General features: G+C 39.4%; 1 protein-coding gene and 1 long non-coding RNA gene across 4 annotated transcripts in view; one reads left to right on the plus strand and one right to left on the minus strand.

The window, feature by feature from the left end:
• LOC100685183 overlaps positions 1–22834 on the plus strand; it is a 41093-nt gene extending 18259 nt beyond the window's left edge. Inside the window, exons 2-4 of one of the 3 annotated variants that reach the window (XR_005373694.1) lie at positions 8290–8398; positions 12784–12952; positions 22650–22834. This is a non-coding gene — a long non-coding RNA (uncharacterized LOC100685183). Of the gene's footprint in view, positions 1–8289; positions 8399–12783; positions 12953–18484; positions 18512–22649 lie in introns of those variants that run through there. The other 2 variants (XR_005373693.1, XR_005373695.1) reach the window with 2 other exon arrangements.
• LOC119877253 (U6 snRNA-associated Sm-like protein LSm8) lies at positions 6594–6983 on the minus strand. Its single transcript, XM_038564454.1, has one exon. It carries the CDS (start codon positions 6908–6910, stop codon positions 6620–6622), a length of 291 nt encoding a protein of 96 aa, XP_038420382.1. The 5' UTR covers positions 6911–6983; the 3' UTR covers positions 6594–6619.
• Positions 22835–26558: the final 3724 nt, after the last annotated feature.

The raw sequence follows: 26558 nt of genomic DNA on the forward strand, positions 1-26558 counted from the left end.
CTAGAAGATAGACTTATGCTTCTGGAAAAGGTACTATATATCTACTGATAGATACAGGTTTCATAATTTCATTTTGAATCTCAAGGTGCTGAGGGACACCATATTCTTTCGGTATTCTTTATTATTTTTCCTTTCCTGGTAGTTACTCCATACTTCAGAGCTAGCGTATTCTCCTGAAAGAGTTCTAGGAACCAGGGCAGCCTGGGGGGCTCAGCGGTTTGGTGCAGCCTTCAGCCCAGGGCATGATCTTGGGAGACTTGGGATCGAGTCCCACGTCGGGCTCCCTGCATGGGGCCTGCTTCTCCCTCTGCCTGTGTCTCTGCCTCTCTCTCTCTCTCTCTCTCTCTCTCTCTCTGTGTGTGTGTCTCATGAATAAATAAATAAAATCTTAAAAAAAAAAGAGTTCTAGGAACCAGAGAAAATATTACAAACTTCTCATTCCCCAGTGTTTTGATCCTCAAATTCCTGTGGAGGAGAACCCAGGAGGCTTTTTAAATTAAATTCAGTTTAATTCAGTTAAAAAGTATTCTCTTTCTCAGAAGACCATCTGTTATGCCTCTCTCTGATTGTTCTTTTCTCCCTTCTTATGTATTAACTGGAAAACACCATCACTTCCACCTTTGGAAACTCTCCTTCCACCCTCATCCTCATTTGAGGCAAAGATGAGATGAGCTGTGTTTATATTAAAGTTCTTATTTCAGTTTTTTTAAAGGCTTGACTTATTTGAAGCACTCATTTTCTTTTTTTGACTCCCTAACCTGAGCAATCTGTCAACAATCTATGACCCAGTGGAAGAAAGGTGACAAAGCTGGGGTTGGCAACATGCAGTATGTAGACAAGAGTGATTTTTTATGACCTTTGACATAGTCTGATATGAGTCATATCTGCGTCCATCTGATTCAGTATTCTATTACCAATAGAATATCTAAAGAGTATGGCATCAAGTTTCATATTTAGGTTCATCCAGCTTCTTTTGGTAACATACAACCGTAATAGTTTAGAGCTAGAATGGACTTCTGCTTCTCCACTTAGTCCAATGCCCTCAAGTATCTTATAAAAAAAGTAATAACTTCTGACACATGCCAAATAGAATATTATATAAGGCTTTTTATATACATATTCTCTGTACATATATTTTATATTCTCTCAAATTCTTATAATAACCACTAGTGGAGAAATCATTATCCTCAGTTTATAGTTGAAGGCCCTGACATTCAGAGAATTTAGGAAGACTTTAAGATTTCTAAGAGGGGGAGAAGCAGACATTTAAAAAAGTACTCTGTATAATAGGGAAAAAAATGCTCAGGGCACAAAATTAGATGTGATGAAGTCAGTTGTGGCTTATTGTATTAGTCTCAGCAAGTCATGATGTAGGTCCCGACTAGAGACTGTGGGGATGCAGAGAAGGGAAAAATAAAATCAATAGAAATTTAGAGTATAGAACCAATGAGATGTAGTGATAAATTTGCTGTGGGAGGTAGGTGGAAGAAGACACAAATCTAACAACCAATTATTGGCTTAAAGAGCTGCTAAAGAGGGGCACATAGGTGGCTCAGTTTAAGTGTCTGCCTTAGTCTCAAATCCCGATCCCAGGGTCCTAGGGTCTACCCCTGGTTGGGGGCTCCTTGCTTAGCAGGGTGTCTGCTTCTCCCACTTCCTGTGGCCCTTCCCCACTTGTGCTCTTTTTCTGGCTCACTTTCTCTCTCAAATAAATAAAATCTTAAAAGCAACAACAACAACTGGCTGAATGGTGGGGCACTTGCAAAGATGCAAAGCCCTGACAAGAAGATTTGGGAAGTGGGGTTGAAGCAGAGAGCAGAACAAGGGTGCAGGGAGCAAGGAGATCATGAAGTGCTGACATGGTACTGGCAACTTCTTCAAGCAGTTTTTAGGACTGGAGATCTGAGGATACATTTCTGCCCAATGCCCTCTCACCCTTTTCTCTCCCCTTATCCGTGTGACAATCCAAATAGTGCTTGGGCTTTAGATTTGAAAATACACATGTTAACGACATGTTCTGAACAACTATAGGGGTTGGTATTTAGCAACTCACTTGATTGAAGACCTTGTGAATTTTGGTGTGTGTTTGATGAAAATGGGCAGCTAAAAGCTCAAAGACGCTATTTGGGTGGAGTAGTTTACATAGTAGGAAAGTGTCTCCAAAAAGGGAGGTGTCTGGAGATATATATGGAAAGAAATATGCGGGGGGCAGGGTGTGGTCTCTGTTATTAATGCATCTCATGGAGTAAGCTTGAACCCTGATGCAGACAGGGGCTGCAGGGAAGATCTTAAGGATCTGTTTTCACTGGCACAGAGGCATCTATCATGTGGTTTAGAAACCTAGGTGGTGAAGTAAGAACAGGTTAGGGAAGAGCATCATTTTCCTCTCAAGACTAAATATTTTGGGATTTTAGGCAAGATGGCGGAAGAGTAGGGTCCCCAAGTCACCTGTCCCCACCAAATTACCTAGATAGCCTTCAAACCATCCTGAAAATCTACGAATTCGGTCTGAGATTTAAAGAGAGAACAGCTGGAATGCTACAGTGAGAAGAGTTCACGCCTCTATCAAGGTAGGAAGACGGGGTGGGGGGTGGGGGGAAGAAATAAAGAAACAAACGGCCTCCAAGGGGGAGGGGCCCCGTGAGGAGCCAGGCTGAGGCTGGGGGGAGTGTCCCCAGGACAGGAGAGCCCCGTCCCGGAGAAGCAGGAGCTGCACCAACCTTCCTGGGCGGAAAGGGGCTCGCAGGGAGTTGGAGCAGGACCTGGGAGGGCGGGAATGCCCTCGGGCTCCCGGGGACACTAACAGACACCTGCGCCCCGGGAGAGTGCGCCGAGCTCCCTAAGGGCTGCAGCGCGCACGGCAGCTCGGAGGGGCTCGGGGGCGGCTCCGCGGAGGGGGCTGCGGGGTGGGAGCAGCTCGGAGGGGCTCGGGCAGAGGAAGAGGCTCCGCGGAGGGGGCTGTGGGGCTGGAGCTCGAATCCAACAGCGCAGACCAGGAGCACAGGGCGCCGGGACACAGCCCGGGATCCGGCCTACCCCCCGGACAGGCAGAGGCCGGGAGGGCCCAGGACAGCAAGGACGCTCCTGCCCCAGCTGAGCAGAGCAGCGGCCCGGCCCCGAGCCTCCAGGCCCTGCAGACGGAGAGCTCCGTGGTTAGCGCGGGAGCTGAATCCTGGGCTCCAGAGCTGGCCCCGCCAAGTGGGCTATTCCTCCTGGGGCCTCACGGGGTAAACAACCCGCCCCTGAGCCTCACAGTGGCCTCACTGGATGAGTTGTAGGAATGGAGTAATCTAGTTCTGAATGGTAGTTAAAATGGAGTTCTTTAATGAAATCCCCAGGGAGTACATAAGAAAGAAGAGCCAAGGGCAGTATTCAAGAGGCACTCACGTTTAAAAGACTAAAGGGGGAAATCCGTAAAGGAAAGTGAGGCATTTCCCCTAATAGGGTAAACTATTTTAATTTGAAATCCATCAGGGAGACTGTGTCAGACTGAAGGAGCTTATTTAAAATGATTTACCTTGCAGGCAGTAAAGTATTTCTTTTTCGTAATTCTAAGGTAAAATGTAATTTTAATTTAATGTAGGTTTAACTGTTTGGTTTGTGAAGGGTCTTTCATGTTCTGTCTCTTAAGTAAGTCTTTAATTACTTCTAGATTGAGAGCCTATCTAGAAAAATTGTGATTTCTTCCCTTGCTCCTGAATCTGTATTTAATAACCGAATGTCTGCAAATAGTACCAGGCAATGCAGTAATTATGCAATTACTAAAGGTCATTGTTGGCATAAATATATTTCATTTAGATGCAAACTTTTCCTGCTATATTATAGACACTTCATAAATACACTGATCCATGTTAGAAATTGGTACAGATTTGTCACATATTGATACCAATAGTTTAGAAGTAGCCTAAATTTATTATTTTGTCATTTGCTTCCAAGATGACAATAATTTCAGGCATGTGTTAGGCACTTGATCTAGTTCTGCTCCAACCTCTGTTTCAAAATTGTGTCTATGCAACATAATTCGCTACAGGATAGATGTGTTTATTTTCTGGATATAACAGAGCACTGGGCCTAGCCTTAAAAGACCTGAAGTTAAAATCCTCCTCCTTCTGTTTCTCAGATGTTATACGTGGGCAAGCCAGTTAAGTGTATTTCAACAAATTCTTTGCTAAATTTCTAGTCTTACCAAGTACCGAAAAACAAAGCTAAATAAACTATAGTTTTAGAAAAATACAGACATACATAGAACATTTCAAAATAATGTGTGAGAGGTATGTGCAGAGCCTAGGAGTTTGACAGAGATCTTTCTTTTTCAGTTTGAGGAATAAAGGGTGGGCAGCTATTTCTAGAGATGTCTGGGATGGTTCTTTTTATTTTATTTTTTTACTTTAAAATTTTAAAATATCCATTAACGCATAATGTATTATTAGTTGCAGAAGTAGAGGTCAGTGTTTTATCAGCCTTCTGTAATACCCAGTGCTCATTACGTCACATGCCATCCTTAATCATCACCCAGTTACGCCATCTGCCCACTTCCTTCCCCTCCAGGGACCCTCAGTTTGTTTCCTATGATTATGAGTTTCTTATGATTTGTCTCCCTCTCTGATTTCATCTTTTTAAATTTTTTCCTCTTTTCTCCTATGATCCTCTGTTCTGTTTCTTATTAAATTCCACATATGGGTGAGATCGTCTGGTAATTGTCTTTCTCTGATCGACTTATTTCACTTAGCATAATATCCTCTAGTTTTATCCATGTCATTACATTACAAATGGCAAGATTTGATTTTTTTTGAGGGCTGAGTAGTAGTCCATTATGTGTGTGTGTGTGTGTGTGTGTGTGTGTGTGTGTGTGTGTATTACATCTTCTTTATCCATTCATCTGTTGATGGACATCTGGGCTCTTTCCATAGTTTGGCTATTGTGGACATTGTTACTACAAACATTGGGGTGCAAGTACCCATTTGAATCATGACATTTGTATCTTTGGGGTAAATCCCTAGTAGTGCAATTGCTGGGTCATAGGGTAGCTCTATTTTCAACTTTCTGAAGAACCTCCACACTGTCTTCTAGAGTGGTTATACCAGCTTACATCGTCTGGGGTGATTCTTAAGAGGTAAACATGTGTGGCAGTTTTGGGGGATGGGGAAAAGTTGGTGACTGAAAGGTCATAAGGTGGTTACTCAACCACAGAGAGTATAAAGGCAGTGCTAAATGAACAGCAGGGTATGCTTGGGGAACTCTGGGCATTTTGTATTACTTGAAAGTAAAATATGAGATGTGGAGTCAGCTACAGAGGACTTCATAGGCCAAATGAAGTCTTGGGCTTTGGAATGCGCTTGAAGGGACTTGTTAAAGTATGTTGAGAATAGCAGTCACAGTCAGATTTGTGCTGCTGTTACTTATATAATTCTGGTGGCAGTGTGGAGGGTGCTTTTGAAAGAAACAAATCGAGGCATTTTTAATGCTTCAGTGAAGCATGATAAAGGCTTGAATTTGGGAGATACTTGAGTCAGGGAAAGGAAGAGCATAAGAAAGAGTAAGGAGGTATCTATTTATTATGACAGTGCTTGCTGAACTAGAAAAAGCAAAGCTTGAAGAGTGAGAAAGACCTGAACTTGAACCTACCTTCATCATTTAAGGGTTTGAGCCCTTGGCAAATATTTCCTGACTTTCTGCATTTATGAAAGTGAGGGTGACACTGCCTTGTCTTATCATGGAGATTAGATATAACCTAAAGCACCAGAAGACATGCTAAATGTAGAATGTCAGTAAATGATTACTAGTATTACTATTTACTTGATATCACTTAACATCTCTAAAACCCATACTTCTCTCCTACAAAATTGTAGGTTTGTTATGATGTTACAATGAAGTAGTGTTTGTTGATGATGAATAACCTTTAGATAAACAGTGTTTTCAGAAAAAAAAATGTTTTCCCTACTTGAAAGAAAAATAGCTTTGGACCTCATTTTTTAAAAAAACTATTCTTATAAACAGTGTAGTTTATTGTTTCACTGAATGAAAGCAAATACATGAGAATATTGTCTACTGACATGTTAATAATGAGCATCTTTGAGATTTAGCTCTATGGAGTTTTACATTATAGTGGTTAAGAATAGGAGAACTGAGGGGTCAGACAGATGGTTTATTGTATGTATCTGACTAAGTTAACTTAACCTCTTTATGCCTCAGTTTCTTGATTACTAAGTGGCTAAGTGGCTAAACCTGCTAAGATATTTGTGAGGATTAAATTAGAAGTTACATATGTAAACTCCTCTGCTGTATGTTTGGGTACCAGTCCTTGGGTTGCCAAGGATTTACTAAATAGTGGCCAGTTTTTTTTCAGTGCAGTGTTCAAAAGAGTGACTTTATGGGCACTAACTTATTTAATTAAAAAAAAGAAAAAACAAATAACATCCAAAGATGGGCATTACTTTTTTTTTTTTTTCAAGGAAATGTAGAAATATTTTAATTTACATATCATATTACAATGAATCAATATGAAGTCAAAAGTCCAAAATTACATTCATAAAAATTCCATACATCATCCTCAGAATAATCAGTTTCTATACAAAGATTTACAGATGTCCAATGTATGTCCAATGTATGTAATTCTTCCTCAGTGTGCTACAGAGTTTAGAGGTTCTGCTCGAATATTCCCCAAATCAAGCGCAGAATCTGTCTCTTCATCAATTTCTCCAATGACTGCAACATTGTCACCTCTTACGATGTATAACCCTAGCACCACTTGTTCTACTCCCTGTGAAGAGCTGAACACTCGTTCATGGCTTTCATCCAAAATCAAATTAATGGTCTGGTCAAACCCTTTCAGTGTTCCCACGATCATCCTTCCATCGGAAGTGATCACTGCCACGGTTCGGTTGATGTAGTTCTCCAGGGCGGACGTCATGATGCTCGGGCCGCCGCGCCGCGCCGCACAGCCACCCGGGCGACGCCGCAGCGGGAAAGGCCCGCCAGGCCCCGGCCTGGGCATTACTTTTATGCCCCATTTGCAGACTTAGGAATGTAGACTGAGAGGTGGGATTTCATTTTTCAAAATCACATAGCAAGGGAGCTAGCTCTAGAGCTGAGGATAGAATAGTTCCTTATATTCAGTGTTGCATTCCCTGAATCTGATATATACACCTACTAGGGCCTATGCTGGTGTCTCTCTCCCCTCACCCCTACCCAGCCGTGTCTTCCTAACCCCCAGGGTTGTAGGACAGTGTCTGTTTAAGCACAATGCAGTCAAGAGCTATAACACAGACTGTGGTTTTATGCAAGAGCTGAATGCTGCTCCCCACTGTACTGAGCTCTGGATGGTTCAGTCTGCCTAGGGTTTCAGCTCTAGTTTGGCTCCCTTTCCCATGAATAAGTGGTACTCTCTGACAATTCCTTACCTCCTATTCGCACCAGGGCCTGCCCAACTGAGGTGTATATTTCTGGGGTGAAGGAATTTTAGTGATGTCCTCTGAGGGTCTTATGTTCCTCCCTTCCACCAACCAGAACAGCCTCAGCCTGTTTCATATGAGCTGATAGGCTGTAGACTTAATTACCACATGAGTATGGTCATGGGTTTTTTATTGCTGATGGACAGTGTGCAAGCCCTTTTCAAACCAAGCCATAGACAGATATCTTTATTATACATGATAATAATAATATCAATAAACAGGGTGGAAGGTAAGAGCTGGAAGTATCTCATTTGTGAATAGACATGCTCATTTATGGAAAGGCTCTATTAAAAAAAAAAAGAAAGGCTCTATTTCTCATGTGTCAACTCTACATGTCTTTACAGATAAGGACAAGTAGAGAAAACCATGGAATTTGATTTGCTTTACTTTTTTTAATTTAAGGATTTATTTGTTTGTTTGTTTATTTGAGAGAGGGACAAGGAGAGAAAATCTGAAGCTGATTCTGCACTGAGTACAGAGCAGGACATGGGGCTCAATCTCATGATCTCATGACCGCGAGATCATGACCTGAGCCGAAGCCAAGACTGAGACACTTAGCCAGCTGAGCCACCCAGGAGCCCCTTGATTTGCTTTTCAAATAAATATATGTTTATCCAGCTTACATTCAAAGTAAGCCTTGGGCAGCCCGGGTGGCTCAGCATTTTGGCACTGTCTTCGGCCCAGGGCATGATCCTGGAGACCCAAGATTGAGTCCCACGTTGGGCTCTCTGCATGGAGCCTGCTTCACCTTCTGCCTGTGTCTCTGCCTCTGTGTGTGTGTGTGTCTCTCATGAATAAATAAATAAAATCTTTATATATATATCTGCACTGTTTGTAGGACACAAATGCCAGACTCGAAGACCTTCAAGCAGCACTTTGAAAGCAAGCATCCTAAGATTCTACTTCCTCCAGAATTGGCTGATGTTCAGGCATAAAGTTGTTTACAGGTGATTTCATGATACCTTTGACTCTTTTTTTTGTAAGATTTTATTTATTTATTCATGACAGACACAGAGAGATCGAGAGGCAGAGACAGAGGCAGAGGGAGAAGCAGGGACTCGATCCCCAGTCTCTAGGATCCTGCCCTGGGCTGAATGCAGGCGCTAAACTGCTGAGCCATTGGGGTTGCCCACCTTTGACTCTTCTACTGTCTCAGACCCTAGGTAACAAACCTGTAGCTGCTTTTCTAACAAACTGTTGATCAGCAAAAATAAAGGGGCTACAGAAACACTCATTTTTATGCTGTTGTTCCCTTTTGGGCTTCATGCAAAGACAGTTCTGTGTAAGTGTACAGTTGACTCTGATTTGGAAATCTGAAAATCAGTCCATCCTTGTTATAAAAATTTTTTCACAATTGTAATTATATTGACGTTCATATTGTGTAAAATAACTCACTTAATAAAGTAGTACTTTGATTTTACCAAAAAAAAAAAAAGCCTTATACTCTGAAGTATTTTAGGCTTGGGGGACTCTACACTTTAAGTGAATCACCATCATGATTTACATAGCAATAATTGCCATTATGGTTTTATTTACTTTTCCCTGTTCATTTGTGTGAGGATACATTGGTGAAACTACAGATAAGTGTCCCTAATTGAAAAAGAAAAGTTAAATTGATCTTGAAAAAAAATTGCTCTGTGTATCTATTTCTGTCTTCACTTGTGGTGCCAAAGAGGTAGGTTATAAGGCACAGATGCCCCGGGTGGTGTTCTTTATAGAAATTATCCATGCATTGGGACAGAAAGGGAAATAGCTTTGAACTTCTTTAAATCCAGCCAGAACTACACTAACTCATGAATAAACAATATCATGTGTTTTGGAAAAATATCAGCTATCATATCCATATGTGTTTTTCTGAAGGCTTTTATGTAGTGGTTTTGATTCTTATCTCAAAGTCGGTTGCTGCATTTCATCAAATAATTGCCACAGACCCCTGCCTAAGCAAAGTGTTTTGGTGACTCTGTTACTAATAAGCAAGATTTAGAAACCAAACCAAACCAAACCAGACCAAACCCAAAACTAGCCATCTGTCAAGTTTGTCACTTGTCTACTCTTTGAAGAAGCAACAAATGAGTTACAGATGGATCATTATTTACAGTTCCCTGACATGTCCAAAGGGCTTGAAAGATGTTTTCTACAGTGTTACCACTACACAGCATTTAAAACTTCCTCTTAAGCTCCTGCTGCTGCTTCTTAGCAGGTGGCCCATAGAACTGTAGGAGTTGGTTGATCACATTTTCTCCATACCAGGACCGCTGCTCCATGTTATAAGGAGTAGACTCAGACGAGGAAAAAGATTTGTGCCTATATGTTTAGGAGTGGTGCTGGACAGTCACACTTGATTCCTTTCTTGTCCTCCTAGCAAGACTCTGAACATGAGTCCTTGTTCACCAATGCTGGGTGGCCACCATCTTCCCATTCCAGGGTAATTGGCCCAGATGTCACCTCTTTACAGACAGTTTTCCTGACCATACTCTCCAAGAAGTTCTCCCTTACTACTCACTACCATTGTGTTCAGTTATTTTCTTCATACACCTCCCACAAGTTTGTGTATGAATACCTTTAAAAAAATGATCCATCACTCCTTTGGGATTGTAATCTCCAGAATCCACATCTGTTTGCCTTATTGCTGTTCATCCACAGTAGCACATTGTACAGAGCAGGCACTCAATAAAAGTTTGTTGAGCAAGTGTGAAATGAGGAATTTCATAGAACTGACATACCGCATCTTAGGTCTTTCTTTACCTGCCTTGCTAATGTCACCATTCATAATAATTTTTAAAAATTAATTAAAATAGTGTGTTACTTTAGTGGACAAAATTTTCACCTTTAAAAAAAAACAGCTGGCATAGAGTTCCTTTTGGAAAAAGAACTTCTCCTCCAGAAAAATACCTATATAGTCTACTTTGGTTTAGGATAGGAGAGACACCAGGATATGCTCTATACTACTAAGATGAAACAAGTTGTTAGAGAAAATGCTTGGTGTAAGATGTTACTAGAAATCAGAGTTGGAGAAGGGAGCCGTGCATCACAGTGGGACCCTGGAACCTTTAAAAACAAAAAGTGTTTACCAGTTAAGAGGTGAACACTTTCTCATGGCAGGATAACCACAGTCTTTAGAAAGCACAGCTGTCTAAAATCTGGTTTTAAGTTATTAACATTCTCTGGCATAAAAGTACCAAACTTTGGAAAAGTCTGCTGTGTGCACATATTTTTGGGAGAAATTTTGGGAAAACCAGGGAAAAGCAGCCATGCCCACCCTTGGTCACTGTGGAAGTAGGAGCTGGAACAGCTGCAGAGATGACAGGTGGATATAAGTTAAATGTAAGTGGCCTCTTTCAAGTTGTACTTTAAGTTTATACCTTGAAAATATTTTTGGTTGATTGGTTATGGACTTAAGTTAGTTATGCACTGAGTGTTGCATATAGATTCAGACCCATGTACATATACATAGAATATAGTCATTGGTTAAAAATAAAATGTTTGGTATTTTTAGTGACATGTGAATACAAAAGCCGAAGTGTGAGTTACGATTTCTGTTTTTAGTGGTAGGAATTCTATATCCTCTGTCAGCTGCCTGTAGAAATTTGTGGTGACCACAATCAATTTCTCAAGGGAATGCTAGAGAATCCTAAGCTTTACACCTTGTGAAGGAAACTGGCCTCCTGCCCTGGCTGGGGGGTAATGGTGAGGCCATGAGAAACTAGGGTCTTTCATGGCAGGCCAGACTGCACCCAGGACTCCCCTGGAAGAAAGAGGTTCTTGGGTGATTTGAGGGTTCTCTTTGGGACTTTAATCTCTAGAGTATTGTTTTTTTTATTTTGGTTGTCATTGAGAATGTTACTTATAGGTCTGTACCTTTTTCAAAGCCAGCCAAGTCTGGAGAAACACTTGTTAAATATAAAATCCACATGCTTAAGGGCATTTGCTTTTTCTCACTATACCAGATATGCAATTAAGAAGTGAATGTCAGGTGATGGACTTTCAAAAGAATTATTGATCATCCTTCCTTAGGATGTAAAAGTCAGTAATGAAGACTCACATTTGTTTTATCTTTTTGGTTTAAAAATTGTAGGATGGTAATACCTTATTAAAATATATAAATACATAAATTACCATTTATTTCAAAGCCACAAGTAAAATTACGCTTTTGCTCATGTAAAATGAATCTCATTGTACTCTTACAGTTTAGTGCTCTTGATGGCTTGATTGTCTTCTTTGAGATGCCTTAGTATGTGGGTATAACATAGAATAAGGGAAGCTTCCCAAATGGCTTTAGAGCAGGTTCATATCTGGTTCTTCAGCCGAGTTTATATTTATGTATCTTCTCTTGAATTACTCAGTAGTAATTATTTCAGTAGTCCAGTGTCCCTAAATGTGTTTCTGCACTAGGATCATTTTTGTGTTTAGTGATCTTCAAGGAAAAATATGTGTGGGAAAGTGGCAATGCTTAGAAGTAAAAAACACAGGTTTCTAATGATGGAATCAGGCACAACTGGATTGCCTTTGTCATGCCACTTAACCTCTATGAAAATTATTTTGTGCGAATGTAGAATTGGATTTATTTCAGATGACTTTTGCTGTATCAGGTCTTGTGGTTTAAATGGCGATTACGAGTACCTTTGGAAAGTTGAATAGTTAAATATGCACATTAGCTCTGGATATTAGTTTATTCATATTTGTTTATCTGCAGCTCTCTCTGTATAAAACATCCTTCTCTTCCTTGTTTGTCTGTTTATTTAATCTCAAGTCCTTGAAGGTGTATTCCCACACTGGTTTGCAGGGGATCTGTTCTGACTTCCAGGTCTCTATTACACGCTCTGTTTTCATGTGCAGTTTCTTGCCCTAACACATGATGCTGTATTTCATCCTTGTCTTGCCTATATCCTCCAGTTGTCTCTGAGCTCTGTGAAGGCAGCAATCTTATTTTTTATTGCTGCATTCTCCATGTCAATCACAGGCATCGTTCTGATACACAGTCAGCCCTCAATAAGTATTAATTTAATGATTACTTATTTATTGATTTTCCAAGTGGTATTTATTTTTCTGAGGGAAATAACCACTTATGTTAAAAAGACTTCACGGTGGGCAGTCTGGGTGGCTCAGCGGTTTAGCACCTGCCTTTGGTCCAGGGCATGATCTTGGAGACCCCGGATCGAGTCCCACGTTGAGCTCCCTGCATGGAGCCTGTTTCTCCCTCTGCCTGTGTCTCTGCCTCTCTTTCTCTCTCTCGGTGTCTCTCGTGAATAAATAAATAAAATCTTTAAAAAACAAAAGACTTCACGGTACAATCATGTGCCTTATTTCTGACTTTATGATATGCTTTTAACAGAGAAATGATGGATTATTTATATAAAACAAAAAAGAACTTGGAATTCCTGTCTTCAGAGAATTTTACACAGAAGGAAACTAAGATCCAGAGAAATTAATAATTTTGTCTGATGTCATGGAGCTTGTTAATGACAGAACCAATATTTCAGAGAGGGAGGCATTGTTCCAAGGTGAATATTTATGGGTTTGAGATCATCATATGTTAAATTTTGATTTAGCTGTTTGGCTGTAATGCATTGGCTAAGAATTTGACTTCTCCAGTCCTTGGTTTCTTCACCTCTAATTTGAAGAGAGTGTTCAGGAAACAGGGTGAGACAGAATACTGTTCTTGTGATAATTAAATTAACTTGTGAGTACGTTTTGTGCAGTTGTGTAGATGTATACAATAGTAGCCATGACTTCTCAGTCTTATGACTCTTATATAAGAGCTCTTTAAATTATTTATTTTATGTAGCAATCTGGGTTTTTTTTTCAGTTTTATTAAGATATAAGTGACACATAACATTGTGTCAGTTTAAGGTGTGCAACATAATGTTTTGATATGGGTATGTATTAAGAAATTATTGCCTCAATAAGTTTAGAGAATTTGTGGTGCTGCCTCTGACTCCAATGGAAAACACTTAATCAAGTTTTTGAATTACTATTATTCCTAGACAAGTAGGTGTGCAAACACTTCTTGTTTTAATGAGATCCCTTGCTATTTATTCAGTGCCCTTGCAAACACCTAAAAAGGAAACAACCACCAATTTGATTTGTATCTGTTCTCTCTCTCCTTCCTATGAATATAATTTTCCAACCTTTAGATTTTTTTCTAATAAATTTGTTTTTTATTGGTGTTCAATTTGCCAACATACAGAATAACACCTAGTACTCATCCCGTCGAGTGCCCCCCTCAGTGCCCGCCACCCAGTCACCCCCAACCCCCACCCTCCTCCCCTTCCACCACCCCTAGTTCATTTCCCAGAGTTAGGAGTCTCTCCTGTTCTGTCTCCCTTTCTGATATTTCCTACCCATTTCTTCTCCCTTCCCCTCTATTCCCTTTCACTATTATTTATATTCCCCTAAATGAATGAGCCCATATAATGTTTGTCCTTCTCTGATTGACTTATTTCACTCAGCATATTACCCTCCAGTTCCATCCACATCTAAGCAAATGGCAGGTATTTGTCATTTCTAATGGCTGAGTAATATTCCATTGTATACATAAACCACATCTTCTTTATCCATTCATCTTTCGATGGATACCGAGACTCCTTCCACACTTTGGCTACTGTGGACAAGGATGCTAGAAACATCAGGGTGCAGGTGTCCCAGTGTTTCATTGCATCTGTGTCTTGGGGTAAATCCCCAGCAGGGCAATTGCTGGGTCATAGGGCAGGTCTATTTTTAACTCTTTGAGGAACCTCCACACAGTTTTCCAGAGTGGCTGCACCAGTTCACATTCCCACCAACAGTGCAAGAGGGTTCCATTTTCTCCACATCCTCTCCAACATTTGTGGTTTCCTGCCTTGTTAATTTTCCCCATTCTCACTGGTGTGAGGTGGTATCTCATTGTGGTTTTGATTTGTATTTCCCTGATGGCAAGTGATGCAGAATATTTTCACATGTGCTTGTTGGCCATGTCTATGTCTTCCTCTGTGAGATTTCTCTTCATGTCTTTTGCCCATTTCATGATAGGATTGTTTGTTTCTTTGGTGTTGAGTTTAATAAATTCTTTACAGATCTGGGAAACTAGCCCTTTATCTGATAGGTCATTTGCAAATATCTTCTCCCATTCTGTAGGTTGTCTTTTAGTTTTGTTGACTGTATCCTTTGCTGTGCAAAAGCTTCTTATCTGGATGAAGTCCCAATAGTTCATTTTTGCTTTTGTTTCTTTTGCCTTCCTGGATGTATCTTGCAAGAAGTTACTGTGGCCAAGTTCAAAAAGGGTGTTGCCTGTGTTCTCCTCTAGGATTTTGATGGAATCTTATCTCACATTTAGATCTTTCATCCATTTTGAGTTTATCTTTGTGTATGGTGTAAGACAATGGTCTAGTTTCATTCTTCTGCATGTGGATGTCCAATTTTCCCAGCACCATTTATTGAAGAGACTGTCTTTCTTCCAATGGATAGTCTTTCCTCCTTTATTGAATATTAGTTGACCATAAAGTTCAGAGTCCACTTCTGGGTTCTCTATTCTGTTCCATTGATCTATGTGTCTGTTTTTGTGCCAGTACCACGCTGTCTTGATGACCACAGCTTTGTAGTACAACCTGAAATCTGGCATTGTGATGCCCCAGATATGGTTTTCTTTTTTAGAATTCCCCTGGCTATTCGGGGTCTTTTCTGATTCCACACAAATCTTAAAATAATTTGTTCTAACTCTCTGAAGAAAGTCCATGGTATTTTGATAGGGATTCGCATTAAACGTGTAAATTGCCCTGGGGAACATTGACATTTTCACAATACTAATTCTGCCAATCCATGAGCATGGAATATTTTTCCATCTCTTTGTGTCTTCCTCAATTTCTTTCAGAAGTGTTCTATAGTTTTTAGGGTATAGATCCTTTACCTCTTTGGTGAGGTTTATGCCTAGGTATCTTATGCTTTTGGGAGCAATTGTAAATGGGATTCACTCCTTAATTTCTCTTTCTTCAGTCTCATTGTTACTATATAGAAATGCCATTGATTTCTGGACATTGATTTTGTATCCTGCCACACTACCAAATTGCTGTATGAGTTCTAGCAATCTTGGGGTGGAGGCTTTTGGGTTTTCTATGTAGAGTATCATGTCATCGGCGAAGAGGGAGAGTTTGACTTCTTCTTTGCCAATTTGAATGCATTTTATTTCTTTTTGTTGCCTGATTGCTGAGGCTAGGACTTCTAGTACTATGTTGAATAGCAGTGGTGAGAGTGGACATCCCTGTCTTGTCCCTGATCTTAGGGGAGAGGCTCCCCGTGCTTCCCCTTTGAGAATGATATTTGCTGTGGGCTTTTCATAGATGGCTTTTAAGATGTCGAGGAATGTTCCCTCTATCCCTACACTCTGAAGAGTTTTGATCAGGAATGGATGCTGTATTTTGTCAAATGCTTTCTCTGCATCTAATGAGAGGATCATATGGTTCTTGGTTTTTCTCTTGCTGATATGATGAATCACATTGATTGTTTTATGAATGTTGAACCAGTCTTGCGTCCCGGGGGATAAATCCTACTTGGTCATGGTGAATAATTTTCTTAATGTGCTGTTGGATCCTATTGGCTAGTATCTTGTTGAGAATTTTTGCATCCATGTTCATCAGGGATATTGGTCTGTAATTCTCCTTTTTGGTGGGGTCTTTGTCTGGTTTTGGAATTAAGGTGATGCTGGCCTCATAGAACGAATTTGGAAGTACTCCATCTCTTTCTATCTTTCCAAACAGCTTTAGTAGAATAGGTATGATTTCTTCTTTAAACGTTTGATAGAATTACCCTGGGAAGCCATCTGGCCCTGGACTTTTCTGACTTGGGAGGTTTTTGATGACTGCTTCAATTTCCTCCCTGGTTATTGGCCTTTTCAGGTTTTTTATTTCTTCCTGTTCCAGTTTTGGTAGTTTGTGGCTTTCCAGGAATGCGTCTATTTCTTCTAGATTGCCTAATTTATTGGCGTATAGCTGTTCATAATATGTTTTTAAAATCGTTTGTATTTCCTTGGTGTTGGTAGTGATCTCTCCTTTCTCATTCATGATTTTATTAATTTGAGTCTCCTCTCTCTTCTTTTTAATAAGGTTGGCTAACGGTTTATCTTATCTATCTTATTAATTCTCTCAAAGACCCAACTCCTGGTTCTGTTGATCTGTTCCACAGTTCTTCTGGTCTCAATTTCATTGAGTTCTGCTCGAATTTTAATTAACTCTCTTCTTCTGTTGGGTATAGGATCTATCTGCTGTTTTTTCTCTAGCTCCTTTATGGGTAAGGTTAGCTTTTGTATTTGAGTTCTTTCCAGTTTTTGAATGGATGCTTGTATTGCGATGAATTTCCCCCTTAGGACTGCTTTTGCTGCATCCCAAAGATTTTGACAGGTTGTATCTTCATTCTCATTAGTTTCCATGAATCTTTTTAATTCTTCCTTAATTTCCTGGTTTACCCTTTCATCTTTTCGCAGGATGGTCCTTAACCTCCACGTGTTTGAGGTCCTTCCAAACTTCTTGTTGTGATTTAGTTCTAATTTCAAAGCATTATGGTCTGAGAATATGCAGGGGACGATCCTAATCTTTTGGTATTGGTTCAGACCCGATTTGTGACCCAGTATGTGGTCTATTCTGGAGAAAGTTCCATGTGCACTTGACAAGAATGTGTATTCAGTTGAGTTTGGATGCAAAGTTCTGTAGATATCTGTGAAATCCATCTGGTCCAGTGTATCATTTAAAGCTCTCGTTTCTTTGAAGATGTTGTGCTTAGAAGACCTATCGAGGGTAGAAAGAGCTAGATTGAAGTCACCAAGTATAAGTGTATTATTATCTAAGTATTACTTCACTTTGGTTATTAATTGGTTTAAATATTTGGCAGCTCCCACATTCGGGGCATATATATTGAGGATTGTTAAGTCCTCTTGTTGGATAGATCCTTTAAGTATGAGATAGTGTCCCTCTTCATCTCTCACTACAGTCTTCGGGGTAAATTTTATTTTATCTGATATAAGGATGGCTACCCCTGCTTTCTTTTGAGGACCATTTGAATGGTAAATGGTTCTCCAACCTTTTATTTTCAGGCTGTAGGTGTCCTTCTGTCTAAAATGAGTCTCTTGTAGACAGCAAATAGATGGATCCTGCTTTTTTATCCAATCTGAAACCCTGCGCCTTTTTATGGGGTCATTAAGCCCATTCACGTTCAGAGTTACTATTGAAAGATATGAGTTTAGTGTCATCATGATATCTATTCAGTCCTTGTTTTTGTGGATTGTTGCACTGAACTTCTTCTTAAACGGGAATTTTAAGAGTCCCCCTTAAAATTTCTTGCAGAGCTGGTTTGGAGGTCACATATTCTTTCAGTTCCTGCCTGTCTTGGAAGCTCTTTATCTCTCTTTCCATTTTGAATGAGAGCCTTGCTGGATAAAGTATTTTTGCTTGCATGTTCTTCTCATTTAGGACTCTGAATATATCCTGCCAGCCCTTTCTGGCCTGCCAGGTCTCTGTGGAGAGGTCTGCTGTTACCCTAATACTCCTCCTCATAAAAGTCAGGGATTTCTTGTCCCTTGCTGTTTTAAGGATCTTCTCTTTATCTTTGGAATTTGCAAGCTTCACTATTAAATGTCGAGGTGTTGAACGGTTTTTATTGATTTTAGGGGGGGGGGTCTCTCTATTTCCTGGATCTGAATGCCTGTTTCCCTTCCCAGATTAGGAAAGTTTTCAGCTAAGATTTGTTCAAATACATATTCTGGCCCTCTGGCCCTTTCAGCGCCCTCGGGAACCCCAATTACACGTAGGTTTTTCTTCCTCAGGCTGTCGTTTATTTCCCTTAATGTGTCTTCATGGTCTTTTAATTGTCTGTCTCTTTTTTCCTCAGTTTCCCTCTTTGCCATCAACTTGTCTTCTATGTCACTCACTGGTTCTTCTACCTCGTTAACCCTCGTCGTTAGGACTTCTAGTTTGGATTGCATCTCATTCAATTGATTTTTAATTTTTGCCTGATTGGATCTAAATTCTGCAGTCATGAAGTCTCTTGTGTCCTTTATGCTTTTTTTCTAGAGCCACCAGTAGCTGTATGATAGTGCTTCTGAATTGGCTTTCTGACATTGAATTGTAATCCAGATTTTGTAACTCTGTGGGAGAGAGGACTGTTTCTGATTCTTTCTTTTGAGGTGAGTTTTTCCTTCTAGTCATTTTGCTCAGTGCAGAGTGGCCAAAAACAAGTTGTATTGGGAAAAGGAGAAAAAGAGAGAGAGAGAAGGAAGGAAAAGAAAAAAGGAAGAAAGAAAGGAAAAAAAGAGAAGAAAAAGAGAAAGAAAAAGAAAAAAAGGTGAAAAAGAAGGTTGGGGGAAGCAATCAGAAATCAAAAAAAAAAAAAAAAAAAAACACGGGGCAGTATCTTCTGATTCTGTATACTTTAAGTCCCTTGACTTCCCCTGAAACTGGTCCGTCTATCTGGTCTTCTGGGGGAGGGTCCTGCTGTGCTGATTTTCAGGTGTTAGCACTTGGGGAGCTGCTCTGCCCCCTGCCTGGTGCAGGGCTCAGTGGGGGTTGTTTACCCCGTGAGGCCGCAGGAGGAACAACCCCAGTGGCTGCGGCAGCTCTAGAGCCCTGGATCAGCCCCCACAGGAACTCTGAAGCTCTCCGTCTGCAGGGCCTGGAGGCTCCGGGCGGGGCCACTGATCTGCTCAGCTCGGGGCAGGAGCGTCCTTGCTGTCCTGGGCCCTCCCGGCCTCTGCGTGTCCCGGGGGGAGGCCGGATCCTGGGCTGTGTCCCGGCGCCCTGTCCTCCCGGTCTGCGCTGTTGGAATTCGCGCTCCCGCCCCGCAGCCCCCTCCGCAGAGCTGCCCCCGAGCCCCTCCGAGCTGCTCCTGGCGCGCTCTCCCGGGGCGCAGGTGTCTGTTAGTGTCCCCGGGAGCCCGAGGGCATCCCCGCCCTCCCAGGTCCTGCTCCAACTCCCTGCGAGCCCCTTTCCGCCCGGGAAGGTTGGTGCAGCTCCTGCTTCTCCGGGACGGGGCTCTCCTGTCCTGGGGACACTCGCCCCGGCCTCAGCCTGGCTCCTCGCGGGGCCCCTCCCCCTTGGAGGCCTTTTGTTTCTTTATTTCTTTTTCCCCTGTCTTCCTACCTGGATAGAAGCGCGAACTCTTCTCACTGCAACATTCCAGCTGGTCTCTCTTTAAATCTCCATGCCTAATCTTTCTAAACTTCTTGTGCCAGCTCCCTCATAAACAAATGAAAATTTTTCTTTAAAAGTTCTTTCAAAAAGCAGTACACCTTTGGGATCCCTGGGTGGCGCAGCGGTTTGGCGCCTGCCTTTGACCTTTAAAAAAGATCAAATCATTACAGTTTTACACTGATGTGTAGAAACCATTAACAGAAAAATAAGCAAATTATATATATGAAGCTTTGTGCCTATCAAAAAGAAAAGAAGAAAGGGCATTGAAAAGTGTGAAGTCTTTTTTTTTGTTTTTGTTTTTTTACAGATGGGAACATCTAACATAGGCCAGCATTTTGCACAATTTGATGAGTGTAGATAATAGAAAATGGAACATAATATTTTGTTCAGTCCATTTACCATTCCACAGTACAGGCTAATCCCATTTGTTTTTATATTCTATTAATATTTTATAAAATAAATTTCCGTGGTTACTTTTTATACTTTTTATGTTTTTGTTTTTCTATAAGTTTTTCTCCAAGAATAAAACTTCTTATGTTTAATATTGTTTGTATCACTTTTACATTAGTAAAGAACCTGATTTTGATTAGCTAGCTTCTTTATATTCTATGTTGTAGGAGGAAAATTACACCTTTTTAAAAATGCTCTGTAGATTTAGTAAAAACTGTTTCTCAGCAACTCTTGAGAAATAGCAGCTGAGAGGTCCTAAACATAAATTGAGTGAAATTAAGGCACCTGTAGTCATTTGGCACAGGTAGGCAATTATCACATTAGCTTTTATTTTCCTAGGTAATGGAGTTGGTTTCATAATGCTTTATAATTCCAAATGGAGTACTGTTTGGTCTTCTGAAATCTAAACTTCCAAGATTTAAGACAGTGATGAAAGGCAAATGGTAACTTGGCTGACTTTTTTTTTTTTTTTTTGCTTGCCTGACTTCTTAGCTTTTTGTGTAGAGTATGGTGTTTTGTAATGAGAACACAGTAATAAAGAACTTTTATCAAGATTGGCTTTAACTGTTGGTGCAGCTGGAGGATGTGAGATGGAGAGATAAGAGCCCAAGCCTCACATTTAGTGAGTGACACTCAGATTCCTTTAGTGTATCTGGGATTAGGAAGTTCTGAAAGGGTGAAATACTACTGATTTTACTTTCAGAATTTTTGCAAGTGAGTCCACTTGCTTTGGCCTCCAGTTTTATTAGAAGTCATAAAAACGTCAATAATTGCTATTTAATATGATAAAATGAAACTTGAAGCAAGGAATCAATAAAACAATGATGAGCACCTAAAGTAGTGGAAGAGTGATTCACTTGGTAAGAAAATATGGAATTTAATATTAATTTTTACTCTGAAAATTAGAACACTGTATTCTGAATCAGGAAATTCTCATTGTTATGGTTGTTACTACTAAAGTCTGGAACCATGGAGAGTCAGTCTTTTGTGGAGGCTGAATATCATTTTACATGGCCTATCGTTACAAATTGGGAGTGGGGTAATTTTTATAAAGAATAGTATTATGCAATCCTAAAAGCCTGCATCCCAAAAGAAAGCATTCATTTTGTGCTATGCCCAGAGCATTTTCCAGACTCCTGGACAGAGTCTGACCCCATCGGTCTAAAGGAAATAAATAAATACTCATTTGACCAATACTGAAACAGAGCATGACCAAGAGCACATATTTGTTATAAAAGTTCATCCAAGATAACTTCTGCAAAATCTTTCGAAAACATTTAGATGAGAAGCTGCAACTCATTGCATTGAATTCATGCTAAGATCACAAATATGTGTGTGTTATCATTCTCACGTCCTACACACACAGCAGATACTGCTGCTCAGTCTTTATCCACACAACTCTTCAGACAGCCAACTCCAATAAACCATGTAAATTAAAATCTGACTCTGATCCAGTCCGATGAATTTTATGTTGAAACTGGATGGCCCTAGGATCAACTTAATGTAAACTTACTGTTTAATTATCAAATTATCAAAATACTTTGTAGAGTATCACAGTGAAGCATAAAATACCATGTATACCCCTGGAGGAACTTCAAATCTAGGAGGAGAGACAAGACACAGACTATCATCCTGCGAGTTTACTGGCATTTGGGCAAGATGGCCAAGACAAGAGAGTTCAATAGGGAATCTAGTTGAAGGAGAGAGCTGTATGTAAAAGATTTAGGAGACAAAGAGTAACCTCCAGGGAACTTGGCTTAGGTTAGAGACAAGTAAAGAAGGCCAGATGTAGAGTGGAAGAGGTCGGAGAATTGCTAGGAAGGACTCCAGGGTTAGTGAGCACTGATCCTGAAGAATAGGTGTTTACTCTCTGCTCTTCTCTACATTATCTACTGGATATAGGTATCTGCTAGCCCATGGTAACTCTCTATAGTTAGCAGGATTATTGTAGCCATAATTGCTGCAGTGATTCTATAAGACCTAATATTAGAAGAAGCAAGTTTGGGTTATTTGAACTATCTGTGTTTCTTGTTTTTATGAAGAACAAACAGTGACATCAGATTCATTCTTGAATATGAAGTTTATAAGGTTGAGGGACACTAAGGCATTTTTGTAATATTGAATTGGATATTAGACATAAAATGTACCTTTGTAAAATATGCCTTATACTGAATTAAATATTTGATGGATAGCCTTCATGAATGGGTGGCCTTTCATAATTTAAATGAAGTAAATATTCTTACCATATATTTATAAGAAGAAACTAATAGTTCTTTCTACAATTTGTAGAAATGACTTTTGCCATGGAACTCTTTATGAAGTTATCTTTTAATTTTGTTCTCTACCACATTCTGCTTGTGCTAGCTATATATTTGATAGCCTGGCATAGGCAACCTTATTTCAGCTCTGGGATTAAATTTACTATAATTAATTATGTTAATTTATGTTAATTTTGAAGATCTAAAATTATTTAATATTTTATCCAAAATTCTATTAATTGTGTGACTATATCAAAGTCAACTTATGTATTTGTTGAAAGTGACTTTTCATAATCCCTATTTGTTGATTGATATCTTCAACTAATCTCACATTTTTGTAGAAATGCACAATGTCAAATTGTATGCATCCAGATATAATCTTCAGAAGTGTTTACTTGGATCATTCTGCTTGAAAAGAATGTGAGCTGGTGCAGCCACTCTGGAAAACTGTGTGGAGGTTCCTCAAAGAGTTAAAAATATACCTGCCCTACGACCCAGCAATTGCACTGTTGGGGATTTACCCCAAAGATACAAATGCAATGAAACGCTGGGACACCTGCACCCCGATGTTTATAGCAGCAATGGCCACGATAGCCAAACTGTGGAAGGAGCCTCGGTGTCCAACGAAAGATGAATGGATAAAGAAGATGTGGTTTATGTATACAATGGAATATTACTCAGCTATTAGAAATGACAAGTACCCACCATTTGCTTCAACGTGGATGGAACTGGAGGGTATTATGCTGAGTGAAGTAAGTCAGTCGGAGAAGGACAAACATTATATGTTCTCATTCATTTGGGGAATATAAATAATAGTGAAAGGGAATATAAGGGAATGGAGAAGAAATGTGTGGGAAATATCAGAAAGGGAGACAGAACGTAAAGACTGCTAACTCTGGGAAACGAACTAGGGGTGGTAGAAGGGGAGGAGGGCGGAGGGTGGGAGTGAATGGGTGACGGGCACTGGAGGTTATTCTGTATGTTAGTAAATTGAACACCAATAAAAAATTAAAAAAAAGAAAATTTCTCCCAATATAGCCAAGGTTTCCCTTTTATTTACTTTTAAAATAGTTGAAAACATGAAACACTGGATCACCTGATAAAGTACATTTGAACAAATATCCCACTGGTATCTCAGAGCTTAAGTAGTGTTACCAGGATTGCAGATGGTCAGTCTATAAGACAAAGCCTATCAAATTACTGATTTCTTCTATGGACAGATGGCTAAGGGGCCTTACAGAAGCTCAGTTTTCAAGTTGTAGGGGTGTGTGTGTGTGTGTGTGTGTGTGTGTGTGTGTGTGTGTGGCCATATTTGTCAGTACAATACTGGCCACTAACTCTTGAGTTTTGAGTAAAGAATACCTAACTAAAGCAAAACAAAACAAAAAATTGTAAGGTTGTTGTTTTATGTAAACTGTGATCTAAATTTTCCTATGAAAACCAAAGATAAAAAATAATGAGTACATGAAGTAGCTGAAGGATAATTCAATTGGTAAGTAAATTGGAATTTAATATCAATTTTTACTCTTTGAAAATTGGAGAAATGTATTCTTCATTAGCAAAAGGATAGTTTAGAATTTAAAATAATTATTTATATCTTTCCATTTATAAGATTCTACATTACTCCTTTTTATAATCTCTATCTTTAAAAAAATACAATTTTTTATTCAATTTGAGCTCATATTTTCTGAGAAATAAATGGAAGACTTTCAAGGAATTGTTAGTTGCAGAACAGCATTTCAATTAGTTGTGCTCCTTTGCTGTACCTATGTAGGATACAATCATTTCATTAGCTCCTGCAGCTAGTGAATCTTCTGGAAAGACTCCAGGTCAAAAATAACTGTTTAACTTTTAAAATTAGTATGTCATCTGACATATCTCAATCATTTATCAAGATGAGATATTGTGTCCTTTGTTTCTTCTGACCTAAGATGTGGTGAGTAAACAACAAATTTCCGACCTAATTTCTGATGGAACCTTTCTCAGGGAAAAAAAATATTTTGAGAAGAAAATGATGAAGTCTAGATGTGGGTAAACCAACTATCTCCTCTGGAGATTGAAGACAGTCACATTTGGCAGGGAACACTCAGTCAACTGATAGATCAGGCAATTGACAAAGCAGGAAAAGTGCATCTGGTGCATTATTAAGTATCAAGATGATGAACATAGGTCATAATTAAGCTTGTACTTAACAACTCATTGACTTGAGTAATAATAACAATGACTTTATAAAAGCACCTTCCTATCTTTTTTCTCATTGTCCTCGCAAAGAAATTTAACAATGTCTGTGTTGTCATTATCAGGAAAATATGTCAGGCTTCTCCTTAATTAAAGCCTTCCCTGTAGTCTTCACATTAAAATTTTTATGTTTTCCATTTTTAAAAATTATTTCAGTTGCTCTTTGGAGACAAATCACTGTATAAATCCTCACATACAAATAAATAAGTCAACCTATTACATGTTGTAAGACAGTTACTTCATATATATATGTCTGTACATAAGAGGCAAAAAAATTATTAGAGAAATTTCATATGAATGCTATATTTTGATGGATGGAAACACTAAAATGAATTACGTAATAGAAATAACATACACAGTATTCTGTAAAATCTGTATTACATCATCATATATCTTTGCATGAAGATTGAGTGATTGTATGTCTCACCTGTCAGATGAAAGAAGAGAGAGGAATGTACTGATAATTAGAAATAATATTTTACTAGTATTCCTAATTTATTAAAAGAGAGGGTAAGATTTGAGTTAAGGTTAAATAATAAGGAATTAGAATTCCATATTCAATGGAAATAAAATGTATAAGTCTGATTAAATAAGAAACCAATATACATTAGAAAAAAAATAGCTGACAGAGGGTGATTTTAATATGGCAATTAGTCCCTGACCAAATGGACAATAAAAAATTGGGTTCTGTGAATTTCACTGTATGTAAATTTCACATGATTTTTCAGGGAAAAGCTTTTTTTTAAGATTTATTTATTCATGAGAGACAGAGAGAGAGAGAAGCAGAGACACAGGCAGAGGGAGAAGCTGGCTCCATGCAGGGAACTTGATGTGGAACTCGATCCTGGGGTCTCCAGGATCATGCCCTGGGCCAAAGGCAGGTGCTAAACCACTGAGCCACCCAGGGATCCCCCGAGAAAATTTTTTAAAAAAGATTTTATTTACTTATTTGACACAGAGACAGAGCACAAATTGGGGGAGCGGTAAGCAGGGGGAGAGGGAGAAACAGGTTCCCCACTGAGCAGAGAGCCTGATGTGGGGCTCCATTCCAGGGTCTTGGGACCATGACCTGAGCCAAAGGCAGATGCTTAACCAACTGAGCCACCCAGGGAAAAGTTTTTGATCTATACCACAAATCAAGCATTGGACAGCAGACACATCAGAGTTGTGGATCTCACATTTCTGAACAATTTAGTAAGCCCACAAATCCATAGTTATTAATATTGTTATTTTTTCCCATTATCGTTGTTACTGTTTAGTTGAAATTTCAATATAACTGCCCTTTCTGTAGTCAAGTAATTTATTTGTCTGGAACAATGCCAGTCTAGTGAAGCATGTGATGCATATTAAGATCTACTTCTCTGATTATCCCTAGTCCTCATACAGTGAGAGCAGGTGTTGGGAAGAGTACCAGTTTTACTCATTCTAGAGTCTCTATCTTCACCAAGATTCAAGAGAGCTGTTAAGAGAAATGCATTTGTCTAGACAGAGAGGGAAAACTATTCACTATCATTTCCATTTCTAACTTCTTCTTTTGATTAAAAAAAAAAAAACTCCACCATCGTAGGAAAATTTTACTGATAAGAAGCCCCAGAAGATCCTCAAGTATGTGAAATGGGGCCTTTTCATTTAAGTATAATGGACTTGGATGAAGATATGAATGCGAAGGGTGAAGCTTGAATATTCTTCCTGTCTCACAACATTTATATATTGCTATCCACAGCATATTCTTGTCTATGTATATGATACAGGTTAAGAGCAAGGACTTTGGTAAAGGTCTGGGTTTGAATAAAAGCCCAGGGCCAGATGGCTTCACAGGCAAATTCTATCAAACATTAAAGACTTAATACCTGTTCTTCTCAAACTGTTCCAAAAAAGAAAGGAAGAAAAGCTTCCAAGTTCATTTTATGAGGCCATTATTAACCTACTACCAAAACCAGATAAAGACACTACCAAAAAAAAAAAAAAAAAGAAAAGTAAAGAAAGTAAAGAAAGAAAGAAAGAAAAAGAAA

The sequence above is a fragment of the Canis lupus genome, chromosome 18 (genome assembly GCF_011100685.1).
Source record: "Canis lupus familiaris isolate Mischka breed German Shepherd chromosome 18, alternate assembly UU_Cfam_GSD_1.0, whole genome shotgun sequence".
Classification (NCBI taxonomy): domain Eukaryota; kingdom Metazoa; phylum Chordata; class Mammalia; order Carnivora; family Canidae; genus Canis; species Canis lupus.

Excerpts from the sequence above, each read along its gene's own strand:
- LOC119877253 (XM_038564454.1), bottom strand. The coding sequence starts at position 6,910 with ATGACGTCCGCCCTGGAGAACTACATCAACCGAACCGTGGCAGTGATC.